This window comes from Tyto alba, unplaced genomic scaffold, assembly GCF_018691265.1.
Source record: "Tyto alba isolate M040663 unplaced genomic scaffold, T.alba_DEE_v4.0 Super-Scaffold_14, whole genome shotgun sequence".
NCBI classification, from domain to species: domain Eukaryota; kingdom Metazoa; phylum Chordata; class Aves; order Strigiformes; family Tytonidae; genus Tyto; species Tyto alba.
The window spans coordinates 58,527,429-58,550,099 of record NW_024881276.1 but is presented as its reverse complement, the minus strand read 5'-3'; the positions used below and the strand labels follow the sequence as shown (position 1 = coordinate 58,550,099).

At 45.5% G+C, this 22,671-nt stretch overlaps 1 protein-coding gene across 1 annotated transcript; it reads right to left on the bottom strand.

Annotated features, from left to right (window-relative positions):
- Positions 1 to 174: 174 nt before the first annotated feature.
- Positions 175 to 15,005, bottom strand: LPCAT3 (lysophosphatidylcholine acyltransferase 3). Its single transcript, XM_042788391.1, has 13 exons — positions 14,832 to 15,005; positions 6,004 to 6,111; positions 5,778 to 5,884; positions 5,539 to 5,632; positions 5,389 to 5,426; positions 4,167 to 4,345; positions 3,661 to 3,769; positions 2,856 to 2,942; positions 2,377 to 2,543; positions 1,592 to 1,739; positions 899 to 1,057; positions 656 to 782; positions 175 to 523 (listed from the first exon to the last, which is right to left on the bottom strand). Exons 1-12 carry the CDS (start codon positions 14,926 to 14,928, stop codon positions 666 to 668), a joined length of 1,410 nt encoding a protein of 469 aa, XP_042644325.1. The 5' UTR covers positions 14,929 to 15,005; the 3' UTR covers positions 175 to 523; positions 656 to 665.
- Between the last annotated feature and the right edge of the window lie 7,666 nt (positions 15,006 to 22,671).

Here is a 22,671-nt window from a genome sequence, read left to right as displayed (position 1 = left end):
CCCTTCACAGCAGGAACTCGGACCAAATTTGTCACGGAACTGAAATTCTTAGCTGCACCCAGCTCACGCTGCAGCTGATGTTGCTCAGTCCTGTAGAATCACTTTGCTCGGTGGTGTGTGACAGTTCACACTCCTGCACCAAGGCACCCAAGAGGAAAGGAGATGAAGCCAATATGAAAAAGACCAGGAGCAACTTTTATCTTGGATGACAAACGTAGAAAAGTCATAAGGTAGCTCCAAACCAATACAATGCCTGCCTTGAGTGTTTTACAATCATCTGATATCAGCAGAGACATGAGTGTCCAACTGGAGGGCAGTAGAGAGATAAGGCAACATACAGAAGGTGGAGGATCTGGAAGGAGGCTCACTCCATTCCCCCCCTTTCAGGTCTCTGACCCTGTGCTTTCTTTCCCCCCCCCTCCTCATGTTGAAAAAAGTCATACTTCAACACAGAAGACTTGGCAAGTGATGCTTTGCTTCTGGAGTGTCAAACCAACTCCTACAAATGCACAGGTGGTACAATCTGAAAAAGAGAAAAGTGCTAATTTGCTTTGGTTGATTTTGATGGTTGCCTTGCACCTTGGGATGTAACACTGCTGCCCCACTTCACCTCCTAGTCCAAGTGTGGGATTCTCTCTACCTAGTACAGCCTTACCTTTTGGCTGTTACTCTGCTTTTTTTAGCTTTTCTTTTCGTGGCACCATTAATCTGCGAATGTAAGGCAACACCAATAGTAAGGTGAAGAACAACACATGGCCCAAGAAATAAATAGACCTGTACACCTGTAAAGAGAAAGGGAGGGTTAAGGATCAGCAAGCAGCTTGGAGCCAAGAACATGAGACAGGAGGGAGGGAAAAGGGTTGGTTGCATGGCTTGTCTGTTTGTGGCTACTAAATACCTTCATCCATTTGTCCCAGGTGAAAAGGCAAAATGGCACTAGAGAGTAACCCATAAACATCCAGTGGTTAGCCTGCTGCAGCACGTAGAAAATGGGCTGCAAGGCAGTGATGGAGGCCAAAGTGTTTAGGGGAGGACTGTCCCGAACAAGGTTTATGACCTAATTTAAAGAAAAAAACAGAATTCTCATCAGTTGGATGTCCTGTTGCTATGTATGCAGGCTCTGGGGCCAAAGTTAGCTATCCAGCTGAGTAAAATGAATTTTAGTAAGCCATTAGTCTAAAAAAGTAACTAAGTACACCACCCTGCTCAAAGTTTTAATTAAAAAACCCCGATGGTTTAAATGGGATATTGTTCTCTCAGCACTGGGAGATTTAGCGGAGGCATTTAGCTTACATGCTTGCCCTCCAACCTTTCCAGCTGCCAAGTACTTCGGTTGCCCTCTACCGATAGGCCAAGTTCTCTACTTTTCTTCCTGTCAGCTTCTGCAATAACTTTATGGCTTGCCCATGCAGAAGCCAGCAACCGACTGAACTCTTGAAAACAGAACTGTATCACGTTTGAAGACCAATTCCAAAGCGAGCAGCTATTTTTCATGTTTAATCCAAGTAAAGCCTTGAGGGTGGCAGTTTCCAGACTCGCAGGGAAAGGCTAACACAGGCCACCCCATTCGGGTAAGTCAGACAAAGCGCACCTGTCTTTCAACGATGACTATGAGCAACTCCATTTGAAAGCACACCAGGTAGCCAGAGTGCAGCCCGTGCCAAATGGCCAGGAAGAACAGGGCCAGTGCCTGTGACAGCAGTTTGTTACCCAGGAACTTCAGGCGCTTGAAGATGTAGCTAGAGCAGAAAAGAAACAAACTCAAAGTGCTTCTAGTTTATTGTCTGTCCCCCCCTCCCTCCGTATCAGAGATGCAGGGCCCAGAGGACTGTATGCCTTTGCACGCCCTGTGGTGACAGAAACAGCAAGGTGGCTCCCCTTCCTAGGGCAAAATGTACTTCGGTCCTTGCCTTACAGAAATCTCAGCTAACGGGAAGAAGTGGTTCGTCCAACACCACAGAGGAATATTTTACAACTCAGTTGTGTGTCCCAGCAAGTGCCGAACCAAAACCTGGTTGAGTCATTGCACAGGGAGCATCAGGAGGTGTGATGTAGGAGCCAGCTGTTAGATCAGTTCTGTGGCCCTTTGGCCAAGCAGGCCAAAGGGCTTGCTCCAGTCCCATTCCAGCCTCTGACCTCCTCCTGCCATCAACTGCTTGCCTATATTAAGGAGCTTCCCTTTTAGATTGAACGAAAAGACCTATCTTAACGCAGTAACCTGTTTCAAATGACACAGCAGCAAAACACAGAAGAAAGAATGCAAGAATAGAAAACTGGCAGATTCTTCCTCTAATGCTCCCTCTCAGCCTAGGATCTTGCTTCTGTTGACACAGACATTACCGACACATTAAAGAAGGGGAATTTTGCCCTGCTCACCGGGCCACCCAAGCATTGGTGTTGATGTTGAAAGAAGCAATGGTCCCTGTGAACAAAGGTGTTGTCTCATACAGCCAGACCTTCATGTTGGCACAGGCATCCCACAAAGGCTTTCCACTCTGGTCCTTCCCATTGTACCCCAGACCAACAAGGATGCAGACACCTTCCTATGGAAAAAGATTCATGAGAGGAAAACATTGCCCCTGCTTTTTTTTTAAGAAAGGCAGAGCTGGGGAAGCTCTGACTCTCACTGTGTTGAGGGGAGAGCACCACTGCGGATGGAACAAATGGATTCAAAACTGCCTGCTTTTTAGTTAGCTAGTCTTTGCTAACTTAAAGCAAGCTAAACTGACCTGCACTGATCTCTAGATATTTGGATTACTTCCATTTAGTGCTAAGTCCAAGAGCATACGAAGTAGCTGCAAAGGTGTGACCTTTGTTCGTTTGTCTTTTGTTTCTGGTATAACATCTAGACTCACCGTAACAAGCCAGCAAGTTACGTATTTGTAGAGTATAATTTTGCCCCAGATCAATATGTAACCACAACGGAACCAGAAAGGCTTCTCCTGCAGAGATAAGAGTGAAATAGAATAAAAAATAAAAATAAAAACCAGGCAATAATGAGACAAGGCAGATGAGATCTCATCACTGATGATGATGATGATGTTTTAATCTGATGTATGTGTTGAGACTGCTATAAGGAGTGGGCTGCCAGGCTATTGGCTTATGCAAATTTACACACCATTCTCCTTTCTTTGGTAATAGTTGGCTGTACCAAAATAGGTACTTTGGGAAGACTCTGGGATTAGCATAATCATTGTGAAATTTACACCCTCATTTATTCATACTGACACAGAAACACTGACAATCTGCAGGTAGGAATTACTTGTTAGGAGTTTTCTAAGAACCTCAAAGGTTCTGATAAGCCTTGCAAGTTACTCTAGTGAAGTTCTTTGCAATGGTTAAATGGAAGGTCATTAAAATGTCACAAAATACATACGTTCGGTTTCCAAAAACAGCAGCAGTATCTAAGATTAATTCTCTATCTGTAAAATGTTTCATTTGGTTTGGTTCATCTTAACACATTCCTGTACTGCATTAAATGGAACCCACAGGACAGGCAGTAAAGCCAAATCAGTTGTGGAAAGGCTTATCACTAGCTGCTGACTTATTTTTAAATTGATGCAAAACTGAAAAAAAAAAAAATCCACTCTTGTAAATCAAGATCTCCCACCAGAGAAGTGGAATTCTTCCACACCCCGGAACTTCCAAATGAATACATACCATGTAATCATCTGAGATGAGGTATTCATCAGAAATGTACAGGCTTGACAAGGTATAGGTTACTAGAAACAAGAGACCCAAACTCAGGCGCTTGAGAGCAGGCACAAAACTGAGAAAGAAAAACATGAAGGTCAAAGAAAAACCTTGGAAAGAGCCTCTCAAACTCATACTTTTATAAACAGAAGTGGAAAGAGGAGGTAGGAGAGATAGCAGTAGGGAGTCACCATGTTCCACTGCTGCAGAGGCCTCCATTTGGAAGCTGGGATGCTAATATTACCAGGTTGGGACCAAGTATATACTAAAGATGTCAACGATTCATGCCCTGGAACAATGATAGGACATTAAGCAGAGAGTTACGAGCAACTTTTGAAAGACTGCCTTGTCTTATAGATCACTTCTGGTCACTTTAGAGTCCAGGTAAAAAGGCACTCTGCTGCAGGGAACATGTGGAGGATTCAGCATTCTGGGATCTTCAGAAGGGGAGGAGCTGAGTAGCTTTTTATTACCTATTGGGTCTCTGGCCTTGAACGTCAGTCATCTCACCCCTTGCCAGTTTCTGATAGTCTGTCATGGAGAACTGAGGCCCCACCATGAAGGCACCATAGAAATAGGAAAATCCTGAGACCTCCAGCAGGGTAGGAACTCCCCGGACAGCAAATCGCCGCTGCTCAGGTGTCAGGAACTCCTGCACCAAAGGGAGTGGCGTTAACATCATCCTAGGGGATCTCACACTAGCTCTGGATGCTATGTTCTCTGCCTGCCTCCTTAATGGTTTCAGTTCTTGCTCTCCATGCATAGGGAACTTTCCACTTTGTATTTCACACCCATTCCTCTCCCCAGCCTTCTATCTCCACTCCCTCTAAGTAGCAACATCCAGTGGTTGAGACCAGATGCACAGATCTCTATTCACAAACGAACTCAAAACACGGAGGGGATCTACTGACATGCATCCCTGTCAGCATAGTAAGAGCACTGTATCTGACCCATTCCAGTCCGTGACTGCAATTGCATGTACTCTCCCAAGACCTGATCACCCTACAATTCCTACTTTTTGATGCAAGAACTGATTGTCTTTAAATAACTGAAACTTCAGCTTAGGGAATTTCAGCTCAACCCTATTTTCTTGCAGTCAGCAGTGATTTCATGGATGCTGAAGACTCAGTCAGGCCCCAAACAGGGGCGATGGGAAATGCAGATACTTGAAGTAGGATTAAGAGACTGTAGCAAGTGTTCTGCCCTCTCCCACACATTGTGCTGTGCAACTTCTCCCACTGTTTCATCTGCTCTAAAAACAGGGCCCTAACAAATGGTAAAGGGCAACCATTCACAAGGATATGGTAAGACTAAACGAAGGAAAGGAAGATAGGAACTGAGATCCAGTGCTGATGGTCTACAAGTTAAAAGTACACTACCCACAAACGTAAGAGCATAGGGAATTGGGAATCTAAAGCAACAGATTTGGAGGAAGGAGATGGTGGGGAATTTGGAAGGGGACAGAATAATATTCTGGCATGACTGAAACAACTTTCATCCATCTCTAATCACTATCGTCTGTGTTCCAAATTATTTATTTCCACTCCAGAATTCAGTGCCCTCAGACACTCACAGAAGCTCTCAACTATGGCTTTTACCAAACAACGAATATGCAGCTTGCTAACTTGCATACTTTGAACTTCATTTCATGGCCTCTAGCTCACTGGAAGAGGGGAGGAGGAATGTCTTACTCACCGGATCTTTTCCTCCATCATAGTAATCGATGGCCAGACCTAGAGGTGAGAAACAGTTATTTGAAGCCCTGGGATGGGCTGAACAAGCAGTCCTCTTTTTCCTGAGGCACAGCTTGCAGAGTGCAAGAGATAGGAAGGAGGTGTCACTCACCAATCAACTTGAGTGTCAAGACACAATGTGGCATTGTCCACTTGATGTCATAATGCTCTGTGGCTGTGCAGTAATATCCAGCCATAAGGTATGTCTGAAAGAAACCATTGTTTGTGTTATTCAAACTAGTTCCTCCAGCTAGTTTTGACCTGTCTCCACTTTTCCACCCACAGTTGCTACTGAGAAGTGAAACACTGAACAGAGGGCTTCTTTCTACAAACTGATGCAGTAAGTTTTACCATCTGAAAGAAGAACGTGGTGAAGACGGCAGTGACTGTGCGACCCATTAGTCTCAGTATGAGGAACTGGATTAGGACACATAGCAGGGAATGAAAGAACTGCATCCCTGTAGGACGGAAAAGAGAGAGAGAGACGAAGCTGACATGACATTTTTCCCACTACAGGTCCTCCCAAACTGAAGCGTGCCCCGGGCCAGGCAGCTGTCTCTTCCCAAACTCATCTTACCAAAATTGAAGTAAGCAATTGAGAGTCCCGTGAACACATTGTAGAGATGAATGAGGTAGGTCTCCTTCTGGAAGAGGAAATAGCGCTGGAACAAGGCAAAAGGATATCCTGAGTAGAGGAGGAAAAAAAAAAAAAATTTGTAAATTAGTGCAGACAAGCATTTGTAATGGTCCAGATTATAGCTTTCTTGAACATGTTATTAGAACGTATACTTTACATGGATACATCATCAACACAGCTCATGGTGTACATTCCTGATATTGTATTTCCATTTTGGCAGATAGATTCCAGATTAATTACTCTGTATATTACACAGAAGAAAATACTTTAACAGGAACATAGTTATATCAAAGATGACATTGAAGTGCAAGAAATTCCAGGATTACAGTTTCTGGCCTCACTCAATATGAGAATGAGATGGATAATGCTGAAATGCATGAATCAGACTTTAGTCCCTGATTAGTTTCCAACTTCTGAAACAAATACAGTGAATGTGGCAAGAAGACAGATTTAAAAATAATAATAATAATAAAAAAACAACCAGGAAAGGAAGGGGTGGAATTTTATGGTTAATGCCATCACATTGTCCTAAAAAATTCAGTCCTTGCTCCCACCTCAATCAGTTCTTAAATGATGCGACCAGCTTTAATCCCAGAGTTCTGCAAATGACACCCAGTAGTATGCTCTTTCTTTTCTAACTCTCCAACTTCAGATTTGCATCCGATTTGTGAACTACTGGGCATGCAAAGCTGTAATTTAAATTGACTGGGACTACACAGGTAGCATTTTTGGGGAAAAAAAAAAAAAAAAAGTCAGAAGCATTTCTCATGGAGCAGCTAAGATAAGTGGAAGGAGTTTTTTTGTAGCATGCAATAAACATTGCCACATATTTGACAGTAAATATATAATGTTTTAATACATATTGACACAGGAAGCGTCCTTCTTATGAGTGTATGAAGTCTGTTCATGCCATTAGTGTTTCTAAAGGCACGTGTACAACGAGCTAAACTGGGATAGCAGAAGCAACTTTAGTTCTGGCATTTCATACCTTATTGCTTTACTTCGCAAGCTCGTGTTCTTTCATCCTGATTAAAAACAAAGCAAAAAAATATCTTCTAACAAAAAAAAAAGGAAATTCATCACATACCACACCACTGGCATCCACACTGCTTATTAGCCTAGCTGAAATCTGTAGCAGTGGACAGATCTCTGCTACCTGCACTAGTGGAGTAATAGTAGCAGTAGGTAGTCATGCTTTTTATGGAGCAGTAACAAAAGGTGATCAAATGCACATTTTGCTGAGAAGCGTCTGATGGATGGAAGGTTTCCAATAAGCGAAGCCAAATCTAGTCACTACTGTGAGAGGAACTGAGAAGCTCTGTCACATTATGTAAAGTACATGTCTTGCAGTCTGTCAGTGCTAACAGGCTGAGGCGTGACTGAGACCTTTTTAAGGTTCTCTCTGTTCCCCCAAATCCCTTGGGGGGGAGTCCCAAAATTTGGGACTTTTGAGCTCCCCTCTAGATCCTGGATGGCAGCCATGCTCTTCTGAGCCCAGATGTGTACCTGCTGCTTCTTGAAACTGAGCTGCTGCTGCTCCCCATTCCCTCAGCCTCTTGCCACCCCTCTCTTGGTTTTCCCTGCCTCCTTGTTCCCGTTCCTTCCTCCTTTTGTGTCCCGCATCGGTTTCCACGTCACAGGCTGCTTTCTCAGTCTGCGCGGCCGGCCAGCCAGCCACACATACCACAGCCCTTCGCCTGCAGAACCTGGCAACCTCGCTCCTGCTCATCCAGCTTGCTCTTCCCTTCCACAGCAGTGGCTCCAAATTCCTCTACAAAATGCCTCACCCAAACCATCCCTTTCCCTTCCTGCTCCCTCACACTTTTTATACAGCTGTCTTTTTGCTAGCTGGCATGCACTTCTGTCCCATTCCCCCCATGGCTTCCCTGAACAGCAGCCCTGGGGGAAAGAGGGAACTGGCAAAGAGAGTCATCATACAGAGTCTCTTGGGATACAGGAGTAACTCAAAGAATTAGAGCAATTCACATGGTTTAAAAATAAATAAGAAAAAAATAGTACTGTCTACAGCCTTCTATGCAGAAACATACAGATGGGGATTCTTTTTTCATGTGCCAATTTTCTTGCTGAAGTTTAATAAACATATTAGCAACCGGTTTTGTGAAATGGAAAGTGGTAAAAAAATATGAAGTGTTACCATCAGTTTAGATCAAAAGTACTGAAGTTTACTGTGAGGGGAAGAAAAATCAGATCAGAAATACGGGCAAAACACAATTTATTGCTGTTCGTCAACACATACAGTTTTACAACAACATTTTCAAGGGTTTCCCACTCTCCCAAAAATCGGTACAGTCTTGCAAAACATTCAGTTTTCATCAGAAAAAAACCATGGATTTTGGCTCTTGCCATTTCTGTAGACAGAATTAAATTATGACTGAATACTATAATGTGCCTCAACTTTCTGAAAGCCAGAAATGTTTTCTATTTCCTCCCACTCCCAGCTAGTGTTCCCACTCTACCAAAAACCTGTCTCACTTGTCAGGCATACACCTTTTTAGCTCTACAGACATCATTTTGTGGTTCGAGTAATGCTGCTTTGAAGAAAGATGAGCCCTTGCAAATGGAGAGCTGCTAATATGGACAGCATATATGTTTTTAGAAAGCCACAAATTTAAATCCTGGTCTTGTACTACATGGGTGCTGTTCCACTTGAAAAGTCACAACATCAGCCTAAATTCTTCCAATATCCAGAGCAACTTGCTAGTACTCTGGACTGCAATTTAGCTACAATTCTGCTGCACACGAGATTATTTCCTCAGTTTTACAACTGGGCCAGTTGCACATTGCAGATCTAAACTTTAACCCCCAAATGGCAGCAGATACTGAATATCAGTGGCCATTATGCTGTGTCCTGTGCACTTTTGAACACTCATAAACTATTAAATAATGAGCTATTTCTACCAATAATAATGGCAGTACTCCTGCCCCACTACTGTGCTCTTAAAGCTGCCTGAATTAGCACAGCAAAAGCAGGAAAGCGGTTTTTGAAGTTATTGTTGCCTCCTGACAAGCTCGCTGTCACACTTGGATATTGTCAGCAGCAGGATGTCTCGCTGCTTTGCTTTTGCCATTCGGAAGCAACAGGGCTGGAGCTCCTGCTCCTTGCTGCCAAGGGACCCCACACAGCAGCTTCCAGTCTGTTAAACTCCTCCTTCACAGCTCCCTCAGGCAGAGTGGACAGAGGCAGGAAACCGGCTGCGACAGTCCTGGAGAAAACAGAAGGTGACACCCTGATCCAAAGTAATTCTCCCTCTCTATGTACCATGGAGTTGAAAAGCAGTCTGCATGCAGAGCTGATTTTTGCCTCCAGGTAGACCTTCTCCAGAAGGGAATTAGCAATTGATATAAAAGAGACATGCAAGATAATTTTAAAAAAAAAAAAAAAACAAAAAACTTCACAGGAACAAGAGAATGATCTCTGGTTAAGAGAACCCTGGTACTGGAAGGAAATGACAAGGTCAGCTTCTTGGCCACAGCCATTTGGGAGAGTAACGGGCACAACGCCTAGTCTGTCCGCAGATATCTAATTGAGCAAAGGAGGTAAATGATCAAGAGGTTGGATTAGGCAGCAAGAAAATTCTACTAATTCCAAGCGAAAATAGTGCCATCAAGGTTGCCATCGTCTGCAATGGGTGATTAAGATGCCTGTCTTTTTCAGGGATAAAGCTGCAAATAAGAATACCAGAAACATGCTTTTCTTCTCTGCTCCCTTCACTTCCCCTTCTTAGATACGTTAGCTGTTTCATCTTCAAGAAAGCAGCCCTGACTATTTTTCCTCTTCTCCCTTTTGCTGACGAGTTAACTCCACCTTTGCTAACATTTAGCAGATCACTTGTCTCTGTTTTCATGTAAGAATGCTAAAACTAAAAGGGGACAAGAAAAAGGACACGTTAAAATATAAGCCTTACCTAGTATTTTGACTCCAAAGGTTTTCTCTTTTTATGCCTATGATACTGCAAAAAGTCCTGCACCTTGCTTAACACTGGGTGCATATACATGAGTATTTTAATTCAGCTCATGAGTGTACTTTTAAAGTCCACTTATGGGGCTTTAGTTTGCATAGCAGAACTGTTTCAAAGCATGTGAACAGGACTCTTTTCAGATGAAACTGAACTGAAAATGCACTCCAGTGGGTGCTCAGTCTGTATGACCAGACTGAAGCAAATCCAATGTAAATACCCAAACCCCAACACGTCCTGCATATAAACAACTCTGCTCTACAGATCTGCTCCTACTGTACCATTTTACTTGCTAATGTAGATACAGTCAGTGTGCAGCATTATGCAGCTCTCTTTTTTTTTATTATTTAAGGAATAAGATGTATTTGAAGTTAAGAGTTTAACAGCACGAGTGCTGTTACAAGGCTGGTTTTAGCACCCATGATGGTAGGGTGCTGCCTCTTAAAACTTCTCCCATCTCTTATACATTAAAACCAGTTGTTTGCCTCCCCTTCAGTAAGGTTCTCGCTTGGCTGACCAGCTAGGGATTTGATTTTGGGTAAGTCATAAACTATGGGTGACCACAGGGAGAATTTCACTGAGCCTAGAAGTCTTCAGGGTGAAGAGAACATGAATAATCAGAGAATGTAAAAAAATTGGCAAGAGGTAGAAGAGAAGGAGATAAGATCATGTGCAAGCAAAGCAGCTGCTTTCTGGCACCTACTCAGTAGGAACGTGTTACTCTCTGCAGGTCACTGCTATGTCTGTAGATGAGGGGACACTTCTCCAGTGCTTTTCCTGGCAGGTGTAGGCAGATCAGCAGGGTCAGTTCTGGCTCAGGGCTGTAAACAGTATGTTGGCCCCCCTCCATGTTATGCAGCAGAACATGCCAGGTGGCTTGCAAGCCACTGTAAGAATAGTATGGCCAGATAAATATCTTTAATTATTTGGGATCACACAGCCATGCAAGAAATAAGATCAATCTGAAGTCTTAAACACACTGTGCCACTAGGCCTCCTGTATCCTGGCTTACACTTTGAGCGGTGAAAGCAGTAAAGAAATGTCCCCTCTCTTGGGAGGACAAAAGCAGCAGCGCAGAAACCCTCTTCTCTCCTTCGCACCAGTGGAGGGGCTCCCTCTCTTTCACTGCTGAGAGGCTAGGACAGCATTGGTTCAGACTTAAAGACAGTTTCCCTTGGGGAAACACTAGCCCTCGGACCTACTGAAGAATGCAAGGTAGTGTACATCTCTCAAAAGACATTTTCAGATGACTGACAAACATTAGCATACTAGACATACCACAATTTTTTAAATGACAGGGTCCAGAACTACACTTCAAGTATTAATGTATCGCCAAATTGCAGCCTAATTTCTTCAAAGGTTGTTTATGCAAATTTTCACATACGGGAAGTCTGAAGTAAGTTTTTAATCTTCTACAATCAGAGTAATGGACCCTATTCTCACTGTATTATTTGCTTCAAAATCGCAGGATGGATAAAAGGTGTGTCTATTTTAAATACAAAGCTGTGACAAAAATCGCCGTAACTTGCTCAGCAGCAGGCTGTCACAATCTTCACTTGTTCATCAAGAAAATGTGGCGCCCTTTAGGACTACTCCAATTCTTGTTCTTGGTTGCTCTTCCTTTCTCCTTCTCTCGCTCTTTCCTTTATTGAAAATTTTTTTGGTAGTGACAGACTGTTAACAGTTTCAATTACCTCTTTTGGTTATTTCAGATCATGACTAAGTGAACACTCTTATTCTGAATCAAGACAGTCCATTCAGACTACTTTTTCAACTTTCAATTCAGCTTTCTCTGGAAATTAAGGTAAGAAGTTGCAAAGTCCTTTGCAATTCTTCCTCATTTTCAGAAGGCTATTTTTACCGGTTTCTGGTGAGCTCCTGAGCAGTGAAGCCCTAGAAACAGTTGTTGCAGTAGAACTACACAGTGTAAAAGGTAAACTGTATCACAGAGGGAGAAATAAGCAATGCCTTTTTAATCCAGATTTGGAACAGAGTAACACGCTTCATCCTCATGGTCTTTTTCTGAAATAATTCAGCAGTATTAGCTGCAGCCAACAAAAATAATTTTCTCCCTGAATCTATGCAAATACCTGAAATGGAGGAAGTGAAGGAAAAGTCATACACTGACTGTCCTAATGCCATTTCCAGCTTTTAGAAATGCCTTCCATTTATACCCCATGCCATCCTATGAAGTGGTCATCAGTGCTAGCTGCATCACCAACAGGCTCAAGGCTTTCAAGTCACATTAACAGGACTGTAAACTAAACTGCAATTAAATGAACATTTCTTTGCTAGTGCTGGGTTAAGGGGCTCTTCTCACTCTTCTCTCATGTTGCTCTGGTGTGGTGCTTGGCCCTTCCTTTTAAGGTAATGGTATAATGCTTTACTACCCATCCATTAAGCAGGAAAGCTGGAGTCAATCCCCTCTGCTCGAGCGGTTGAATCTATATGACCTGCAAGAGCACCAAACTACAGACGAGGCTGTTTTGCATGCCTTTAAGCCTTCCATCGGAAGTTGTGCCTTCAGTTGCATGTAATTCAGAGATACTAAGCTAGGGAGAAAGGACAGGGAAATGTGGAGCTTTAGCCTCCTGGTTTGCTATACATTTTAGGTATGCAGAAAGAGGTATGAGTGGATTCCCAGCCCCTGATCCCCTTTAATACAACTTTTAATACAAATTATAAAGACCCATTAAGACTTTATGCAAAATAGTGGCTCACTTCAGGAAGGGACACTGTGCCATCTCAGTGGCCTAGTGTCAACACCACACATGGACCATTTGTAATGACACACACACAAATCTCACACTTAATGAATCTATTGACTGCAGTGGGCATCTCTTCTTATCATTAAGATTATAATTACCTGCTGTTCACTTCAAATAAGTGATTTTGCTCACCCATAAGACACCAAGCAGGAAACAGCCTTCCAATGTCATGTTCTAGTTTACTGCCAATAAGAAGCAAGAAGGAACTCTGAGAATACGTTCAAAGTGCATTCTGCAAAGGCATCACTCTACTGTAGGTGTCTGCCTCCACACACACTTTCTAACACCTTTTCTGCATCAGCACTTGTTAGACTAGTCCCTTGGTTGGTTCAGTTGACTAACCTGGGAGTAAACTATCTGCTTTTTCTGGTTTAGGTTTCTGCCAGGCAAGTAAATTCAATGAGATCAGAATTAAAGTACCAGAGACAGACGCGAAAGAAAGCAAAGCAGGACCTTCCCTGTTCAGCTGTAGGAAGCTGCTAGGTTAATTCATGCTGACTTATGTGCGTGTCCTGTGTATGTTCCTATTACTTAATTTTTGTTTTATAGAAGAAGTATGGTTTAACTAACTTCCCAGTTAAGTTCAAAATGATAGTTCAGTCCCCTCTATCTAACCTTGACATGAAGAATGTTTTGGTTCCGTTTGATCTTACACATCACAGATTAAATCAGGCAGAAGTACGTCTGGTCCAGACCACAGTTACGAAGTGACACAACTTTTCTTGCATCCCTTTAAAACTTATACTTCTAGTTAGCCAAAGCAACTTTATTTTGATAGATCACACAGTAGCAGATGTATCACTTCAAATATACTTTTAGGTGCACAGAAAAGCTTGTATTTCCTTTCTGCTAGGTGACTACACCACCAAAAGCTTTCAAAACCCAAAGTTTCATTGGGCACCTGCAGAGATTTATGTAGATCACATGTATACATACACTTAGTGTTTTGGGAGCTATAGCCTCCTCCTCAATTGTCAGCCACGTTGTAACTCTAGCCCAGCCTTAACCAATTTACATGTGACTTACCTATCTCATGTTTAGATAAGCCTAAGCAGCATGTGTCCTGCAACACGCTTTGCATTGCTGGTGAAGTGCAGCAGAACATCCCAGTTCTTCTGGCCACTTCACTAGCGGGCTTTGCTCACCCTACCTGGTAGTCCCCATGATGGCACGCCACTCCCACATAGTTCCATGATTGCTGCAGACACTAATAACGTCTCTTGGCAGAGACCTCCCTGCACTCGGGCCGGGCGACATCTCAGAGGAGTTGTGAAGATTCCCGAGCGTACGCCCCCCCGGACACACGGTCACGGGGAATTTGATGCGCATGCAGCACCTGGCACTCATGCAAAGACAGCAGAACGATTGCAAACAAAGTCCTTGCACCCAAAACACTGCTCGCAACACAGACCCAAACCGGACTCGTTTTGCAGCACGCCGAGGGCCATCACCGCGGCGACTGGCTCCACAGGTCTCAAAGCCAGGCTCTCGGAGTGCCCGCACCCCTTTCACAGGCAGCCCGCCAGGACCTCACCCCGACCTCCTGAGGGGAAACCCACCGGCCCGCTCGCCCGCCCCGCTTCGGAGCGGGTTCCCCCTCTCCCCCGGGAGAGCCGGAGGGTCGCCCCGGGCTCCCATCCCGCCCGACAGCTCCTGCCGGGCGCGTCCCGAACCCCGCGCCCCCCGCTCAAGCCGGGCGCGTACCACCCTCCGCCGGTCGCGCGGGGCCGGGCCGGGCCGCGGCGGGGCGGGGCCGGTGGCGGCGGCGGCGGCGGGGGGGGGGGGGGGGGGCTCGCCTGCCGGCTCCGCGCGCACACGTGGCCTGGCACGGCGGCGCTGACACAGGTGCGGCTCCGCACCGACAAGGCGCTGCGCGGCGCTGCCCGGCCCCGGCCCCCGCGCGGCGCGGCGCGGCGCGGTAACGGAGCGGCGGGGTCGCCCGGCCCCGCGGCGGGCGGGGCGCCCTGCCCGAGGGCACCAGAACCCGTCACCCCCGACCGCCGCGCCCTCTGCTCTCTCTCACCCATCAGGATGGACACGATGAGGCGCAGCGCCTGCTCCGACGAGCCCAGGGCCTCAGCCAGCTGAGCCAGGCCCCAGCCGGACCCGGCCACCGCCATCTTCTCCCCCGGCCGCCCCGCCGGCCGGTCGCTCCCCAAACCCGGCAGCGGCACCAGCCACCGCAGCCCCCGCACCGCTCGCGGCCCCCTCCGCGCCCATTGGCTGCGCCGGGCCGGCCACGCCCCCGCAACGCCTCCGATTGGACAGCCCGTGGCAGCGGGGCAGGGCCCTACGCTCACTAAGGCAAAGGTTACCCCGCGAGTGGGCGGTGCCGCGGGGCTGTCCCCGCTACCCAATGATTGGAGGAAGCGCTTCCGGGGGCGGGGCTGGGGCCGGGAGGCGGGGGGCGGGGCCAGGCGGGCGCTGCGAAACTCGCCTCCCCATTGGCTGTGGCGGGACAGGAGAGAGCCGGGCAGGGAGGAGTAGGGACAAGGCGGGGCGGGGCGGGGCAGGGCAGGGGTTATTCGCGGGCACGAGGCGCGCGGGGAGGGCGGTGAGGGACCAACGGTCGGCGCGGGGGCCTGAGCCTGAGCCTGAGCCTGAGCCTGAGCCTGAGCCTGAGCCTGAGCCTGAGCCTGAGCCTGAGCCTGAGCCTGAGCCTGAGCCTGAGCCTGAGCCTCGGGTGCTGCCTTGCTGACTGGGGATAAGGCACGCTACGGAACCTCCTCCGTGCTGCTGGGCCCTGCTACCCTGGTCCCTCCTGGAGGACTTGGAGGCGCTTGCCTCTTGTGCCCTGGAGGGACCTGCTTCCTGTACCAGGCATTAAACTGCACCATGCCCCTGTGGCACCCAACTCTTTGTAGTCACAGGGTGGCTCTGCCTACACAGCTGCCTCATAACTCATCTGTTAGAGGACCTTCTCTTCATGCAGATGCCCTGAGGGCACCCCAAATTCTCAGCAAAAGCTTCAGGTGCAATGGATGTGATCCTCTTTCCCTTGTTTCTGTAACCATTTTCCTGATGTGTCATTCAGGTAGGTAGTATTGCCCAAACTTAGCTGGAGGGGCAAACACAGACTCACACAATGGTTTATGTTAAAAGGGACCTCTGGATGTCTGTGGTCCAAACCCCTGCTCACAAGCAGGACTCCAAAGCTGAAGAGGGTTGCTCAGTGCATTACACAGGCAATTGCCATACGTTTTCATGGGTGGAGTGCTCCCAGCCTCCCTGGGCACCTGAGTCAGTGTTGAATCATCATACTTTGGGGAAAGTATTTTTGTCCAGATTATACTCTGGATTGCCTCTGTTCCAAGTTATGCCCATTGCCTCTTGTCTTGGGAAGGCTGTGACTCCGTCTTCTTTATAACCATCCTTTAGGCAGTAGCAACTACTGGATCCCATTCCTTGTCAAATCTGACTGGGAGAGGGCCTGATTGTAACAAGCCCACATAGACCTCATTTACTTAGGAAACCAGGCTAAAAACCTTACCTCCCCTTGCCCTTCTCTCTTCCAGGATAAACAAATCTGGATTCCTCAGTATCAATGCTCTAGTCACCTATCCAGTGGTCCTCCACTGGGCTCTTTCCAGTTTGTTCACTCTTCTCTTGCACTGGGAAGCCCATAATGTACACAATGTACCAAATACAACTTTATCTGCGCCATACAGAGGGAAATAATCACTCCTCTCCACCTGTTAACTATGCTGTCATTCATGCCACCCAATGTGCCGTTAGCTTTCACTGCTACAAGGGTGCATCATGGGCTGGTGTGGCAGGATCCCCAGGACCTTTTCTGCAAAGCTGCTCCTTAGCTGTTGTCCCCCAGCCTGTTCTGGCACATAAGATTACTCCACCATAGGTGTGGCTCTAACCGTGAGGTTATGGTGCGGTTGTGGGGTGGGCTCATCACTGAGAACAGGCCTTGGTGGTTTTTCTTGTCGTCCTTTCCCTGCCCCATAGTGACAAAGGCACAGATCCGTAGTGCTTTGTCTGGTGTTGGAGGCCACATTTGTAGCAGCGAAAATGGCTTTGGACCACATGGCATCTTCCCATGTTTGATGCTGTATGAGGAAAGGCTGAGAGAACTGGTTTTGTTCAGCCTTGAGAAAAGAAGGCTGAGGGGAGACCTTATCACCATGTTCCAGTATTTAAAGGGTGGCTACAAAGAAGATGGAGACCGCCTTTTTACAAGGAGTCACATGGAAAAGACAAGAAGTAATGGGTACAAGTTACTCCTGGGGACATTCCAGTTGGATACAAGAAGAAAATTTTTAACAATGAGAACAATCATTCATTGGAATAATCTTCCCAGGAGAGCGGTGGATTCCCCAACATTGAACACTTTTAAGGTTCAGATGGATAGAGTGCTGGGCCATCTTGTCTAGACTGTGTTTTTGTCAAGAAAGGTTAGACCAGATGATCTTTGAGGTCCCTTCTATTGTGGTATTCTATGATAGATATCATAGATCCAGAGAGGCAAGAGGAAACAGTCCTGAAAGAGCAGTTTAGCTACACATTGGGCAGTGCAACAGAAGATGAAGGGAGTGCAGAGAGAATAGATAAGGAATGAAAAGAATGAAGGAATGGTTTGACAGAAACCTCACAAAGTTTGGAAAAACAAATGCACCTGACATAACATGTGGCTTAACATGGGGCTAAAGAAGAACTGAGACAGTCGCTTCAGAGGTCCATAGTGAAACAGCAAGAAGCAATCCTCTCGAGCTGCCACAAAGGAAATTCCAATTGGACTGAAGGGTGGTTCACCATGGGAACAAGTGCTTAGAGAGGCTAGGAAGATGTTCAGAACATGCCTGGACAGGGCCCCAAGGCTCACAGAAGGTAAGAAAAATTTAAATGATTATTCAGTGCTGTAAGGAAGTGCGTGAAGAAGCAGATATCTTGGCCTTGACGTCTAGAAGGCAATGTAAGGTGTGGAGTGGCAGGCCAGGATGGTTAGTAGGGGTTTAAAAACCTTTCTGGAGAGCTGACTCCATCAGGTTAGACTTTACAAATAGATTACTGTATTTGTTCACCCTAACTGGTCACTGCCAAACTTTTTGCAAAGTCCATGGACAGACTGAATATCAATCTCTCATTTCCATGTTTGATTGAGTGTTTATGGTGTTTAGGCCATTTTCCTAAGCAAATGAGGCCTATGTGAGCATGCTGACTTTCTGTCCCTCTCCCACTCATGTTTGACAAGGAATAGGCATCTCAAACTTCTATGTTTGTAGAAGTTTCATGAAAATGCAGAATCAGATTGGAGACAGAGGCCCGTTAGCATCACAGCTGAAGGAATCCACTCCATAATCAAGCTTGTCTCCCATGTTTGATACAATTAAATTATCCCACAGGTTTAACACTTCTGGGGTTATAACTTCTTAAAGTCTCTATCCTGCTCAACTATGCTGTTGTCTGACAGGAAATCATTGTTATCAATTTATTAAAATTCCATGAACGAGTTAAAAAGTGATAAGAACATTAATGTAAGAAAGATCCACTGGGGACATATAAACAGTAAGATCCTGGTAAAACTTCTGGCTCAGTAAGTCTGTACGCTTTAGATAGCAAAAAATGGGAGGATATACCAGGGAAATACCACTATGTGCTTGCCTCCTTCCTTAAACCTCCACATCTGGCTTCCCCTTCCCTCATTCTCATTTTTCATCCCCTTCTATAAAAATTTAGATCATTCCTGGAGGATTACTTAGATTCTGCAGGCAGTGGCCTTACTTTGAGTGTCAGACTGTAACCTGGCACCAACCACACCACTGTTGTTGTGGCCACTGGTACTCTGCTGGGCTTGTCATGAGGGCTTACAGCGTTGGACTTCACTTTCCACATGTGCCAGTACATCTCCTGCCCCAGGAGAGGGCAGACGCAGACTCCTTCTGCTTTTGAAAAGGCAAAGTGCTCCATCTGGTTTTGGAGGACACGTTTGTAGCAGTAAAAATGGCTTTGGGCCACAGACTCTCTCAAATCATGTCCTCCCATAGACTTCCAGCAGTCCACCCTCAACTCTGACCTGAGACTGCAGAAAAAGGGAGAGTTGGAGGCTATATGCTGGGTTGGACAAAATTCTGGTCTAGGTCCTTTGTGTTCTGGAATAGCTCAGGAAACAAATCCATGACACATGACTTTTGTGCAAAGAGTAACTTATTTGAAATGTCCACTGTTTCTAAAATAAGTTTTTAAAATGCTGTAGTATTTAAATACACTTGTGGTCAGTTATCTACATGTATAGTGAAACAGAGTGCATATGAACTTTTAGACTTATTTAATTCTGTCATTTACTATTGTCAGAGAAGGGTTTCAGAAGCCGCATATGCTCCTGAGATTGCCTAACAGTTTCCATAGTGAGATTCTGTTTTCAATTGCTTGAAATGTTGCTATGTTTGACCCGTTCAGATTAAATGCTAGATAGCCCCTTCAAGTCAGAGCACAGTAGCTATTTTTGACACTGAGATCATGATGAGTACCATTATTTTTCATTATTATTATTTTATTAATAATCAGGGCAGTGCTATGCTTGGGAGGAGGGGGTGAAACAAAAAATCTTTATTTACTGTCCTGATGCTATACTGTGGTTTCACGACACTACATAGGTATTAGTGTAAAACTTGAAGTTCACAGGAGCTCAGTGTGGCAATGTGGGAATGTAGCTGCTGAAGCTTCTGCAAAGTCATTTTTATTGACCGTGTTCACGTGGTTCATGCAGCTTTCCCACAGACCACAGCTGCACAAGACCCCAGATGGTTCTTCAAGAGGTCTTGCAGGACTTTCATTACAGGACCATTTCTTCTGCACTGATGAACTGAAAACAGGAATGTTGTGCCCTGCCTTACCAGTGCCTCTTCTCCCAGACAAGCGCAGGAGCCTATCCTGATTGAAATGGCTGTGGGAGAAGAGCAGGCTACTGGGGGCAAGGTGACTATCTGAAGAGTGGGTGGGACTACAATTTAGGGCTGAACACTGACAAGGAGGAAGATACTGGAAAAGCAAGAGTCCAAATAAAATTAAATCTGACTGCAGTCTGCACCTGGGAATCACTGGGTCAAGGGAAGAGCACAGAGAGGGTGGGGAAGGAAATAACCACTAGCAAGAGATGGGGTACAGAGAGAGGAGGGTGACTGCAGGGGAACACATGAAAATAAGTTTTCATTAGAAGGATGAATAGGAGGCCTTGAAGCCAGTAGGGAAAAAAAAAAGTCATGAATGGGTGAATTACAGACCAGAGAGGTGGAGAAACTGGGACTCAGTGGACACTGGAGATGGGGAGGGAATGGTATACTTGAAAACAATTAACTTTTTCGGTGTGTACATTATTGCACAAATAAGTATGATGTCAGAGCTTGTTTTTCAGACATCACCAGCTCGGTTCCCCGCTCCACCTTCACGAAATTAGGGAGTTGCATTTCGTGACCCCCGTTGAGTTGACGGTGGGCAAGCTCGGACACAACGTGGTGTCCCCTTGGGGGGTGGTCAGGCATCACAGCCCCACGCATGCACGCCTCCCCGGCAACTGCCACTTTGCCTCCGGGAGGGCTGAGGGGGGAGCAAGCGGGAGACCCTCGCCCGTCCCTGGGGCGCTGGTGGAGTGGCAGAGCCGTGCTTGTCCCTCGAGGTGTGGCAGCTCTGCCCTGGCCGGTGGGACCAGCTGGTGTGTCTGAGAAAGCTCGAGTGTCCTGTCGCTTCTGCTCGCCCCCGGCTAGCCATCTCCTGGAAGTTACTGGTCCTGCTGCAGAAATCTCACATTTCCTCTCACATCAGCTGCTCAGCCGCTGCAGTTTACAGCCTTGTGGTTTAAAGTAAGCCGGAGTATTCAGGAATGTTTACCTCTAACAGATGAAACTCTAAACCGTTCCTCTTCAGCCACTGTTTCAGCGGTGGTGAAGCCACGCGTGCAGTGAGGACAGACATCCCTAGGACGGTCATAGCAGAACCCATGCCAGTTACCCCCTGGTGAAACACCTCTAGCTGTGAGGCAGAGCCCCTCAACCACAGGGAAAAGGCCTTGGGTGTAAACAAGACTATAGGGCTTCTGTTTTGTAGGAAAGGTGGTGCACCCCAGGGTTGTAGGGGGAAGGGAGTCCAGAAGACAATAGGCATCATGGTGTGGTACAGTGCACAGGGCAGAATGGTCCCAAGTCCCCGGTTTTACCGAGAGGCTCTAGGAGCTTTGCATTGAGACTCAGTGCTGGGTGTAACAAAAGAGGTAAACACTTGTGAACAGCTCCCTGATACAGAATGCATAGGTGGAAATCAGTGGGTTATACTAAGTTCTGAGCCAGCACACAGGTTTTCCTGGGGCTTACCCAAGGCTCTGAGTTTAACCACTGGCAACACAACTGGCCTGCAAGAAAACCACTGAATCCTCTTATTGGCAGAATAGGAAACAGGCAAATTACTGCCAAGGTCTTGATAGATCAAGGATATTTTGTTTGCTACTTACATAGCCTTGACTACCTGCTGATGGATTTCAACCTAGTAACTGTTATGTTTTCTCTTTTGATATTTACTCCCTTTGTTTTATGCAAAGACTCAGTGTTGCCAGATGGGAAAGTGTGGCTTTTCTTAAGAACTTGGGAAAAGTGTTTGGGTTTTTTTTTCCAAATTCCTGGGGGAAGACAAGCCAGCCAAGCCTGTTTTAGATGGTAATTCCATGAAAATTACCATAGTGTCATGAAAAACCATAACACTACTGTTCTTCATAACATCTGACAGAAAGGTTACAGCTATGCAGCTCTGAGTCATCTTAAGAAAATATTGTGTCTTATGCAATTTGGGAGAAGTAGTATGTGGTCATGTAATTTAGGAATTTAAGAGAATTAATATGGCTCTGAGCAGAATTATATTGCATTGGCAAACTTAATGTTATAATTTATTAACCTTAATGGCATGATTTTGCCTCTTTTAAATTATTATTTTAGTATAATATCTGACATAGTGTCAGTGAGTTGTGAAATATATTACCTAGCTGGTTTATCTTATGAATTGTAAAAACAATACAGGCCTAGGCAAATGCAATCAAATGCTGTATGTGTATTCAATGTAAACATATACATCAATACCACTGGTCTCCTGCATAAATAGTTAGCATTATGCAGATATGTGCCCAGATAAAATGCAACTATGTTTTTATTTAACTCACTTCAGCGATCTTTTTCTTAATCAATTGGTATATGTCTTCTAAAGAATTATTAATATTCACACACAAATTAATCTACTGTTGCTACAGACAAGTCGAGTCAGGTTTATATGAAAATACACAATTCCCTTGCAATGAAACGTCATGCATAATATATCTGCCCACACTCATTTTACTTCTGCCATGACCATTTTAAAATATGACTGTGTCTTGAAGAGTCACTGTCAGGGCCTTTACTTTGCCCAGTTCAGAGGAAAAAACATTTCCCCATGATTTGCTGTGTATCATTCATCACTGTTTTCCAGGTTCTCAAAATTCCGGTTAGAAACATTAAGCTGTGCTCCCAAGAGACATCAGAAGTGAGATGACATGCTGTTTTCTTTCTCTATCCATTCTCAATTTGACAAAGTAAACAGACTAGGCACGTTCTTCAAGTAAAGCCTTTATCCTGACTACAAGGAAGTCAGTTACGATTCATGTGTAGGTGTTTCTCTTCCTTGACAATGTAAAGGAGTGTTTCAGCTGGGCTTTGCTAATACACTTTGCCTATGGCCTGTTGAAACTTGAATAATTTTTTCCTGGCTAAAACAAGCTCTGGAGTGTGATGTGCTGATTGTAAATGGTAGAGGTTGTAATGGAGTTTTACATTTTCATTTGTAGTCCAGCCCCAGCATATCAGGTTTGTGAGGAGGAGGGGTTTTCTAGAGTGTTAGTG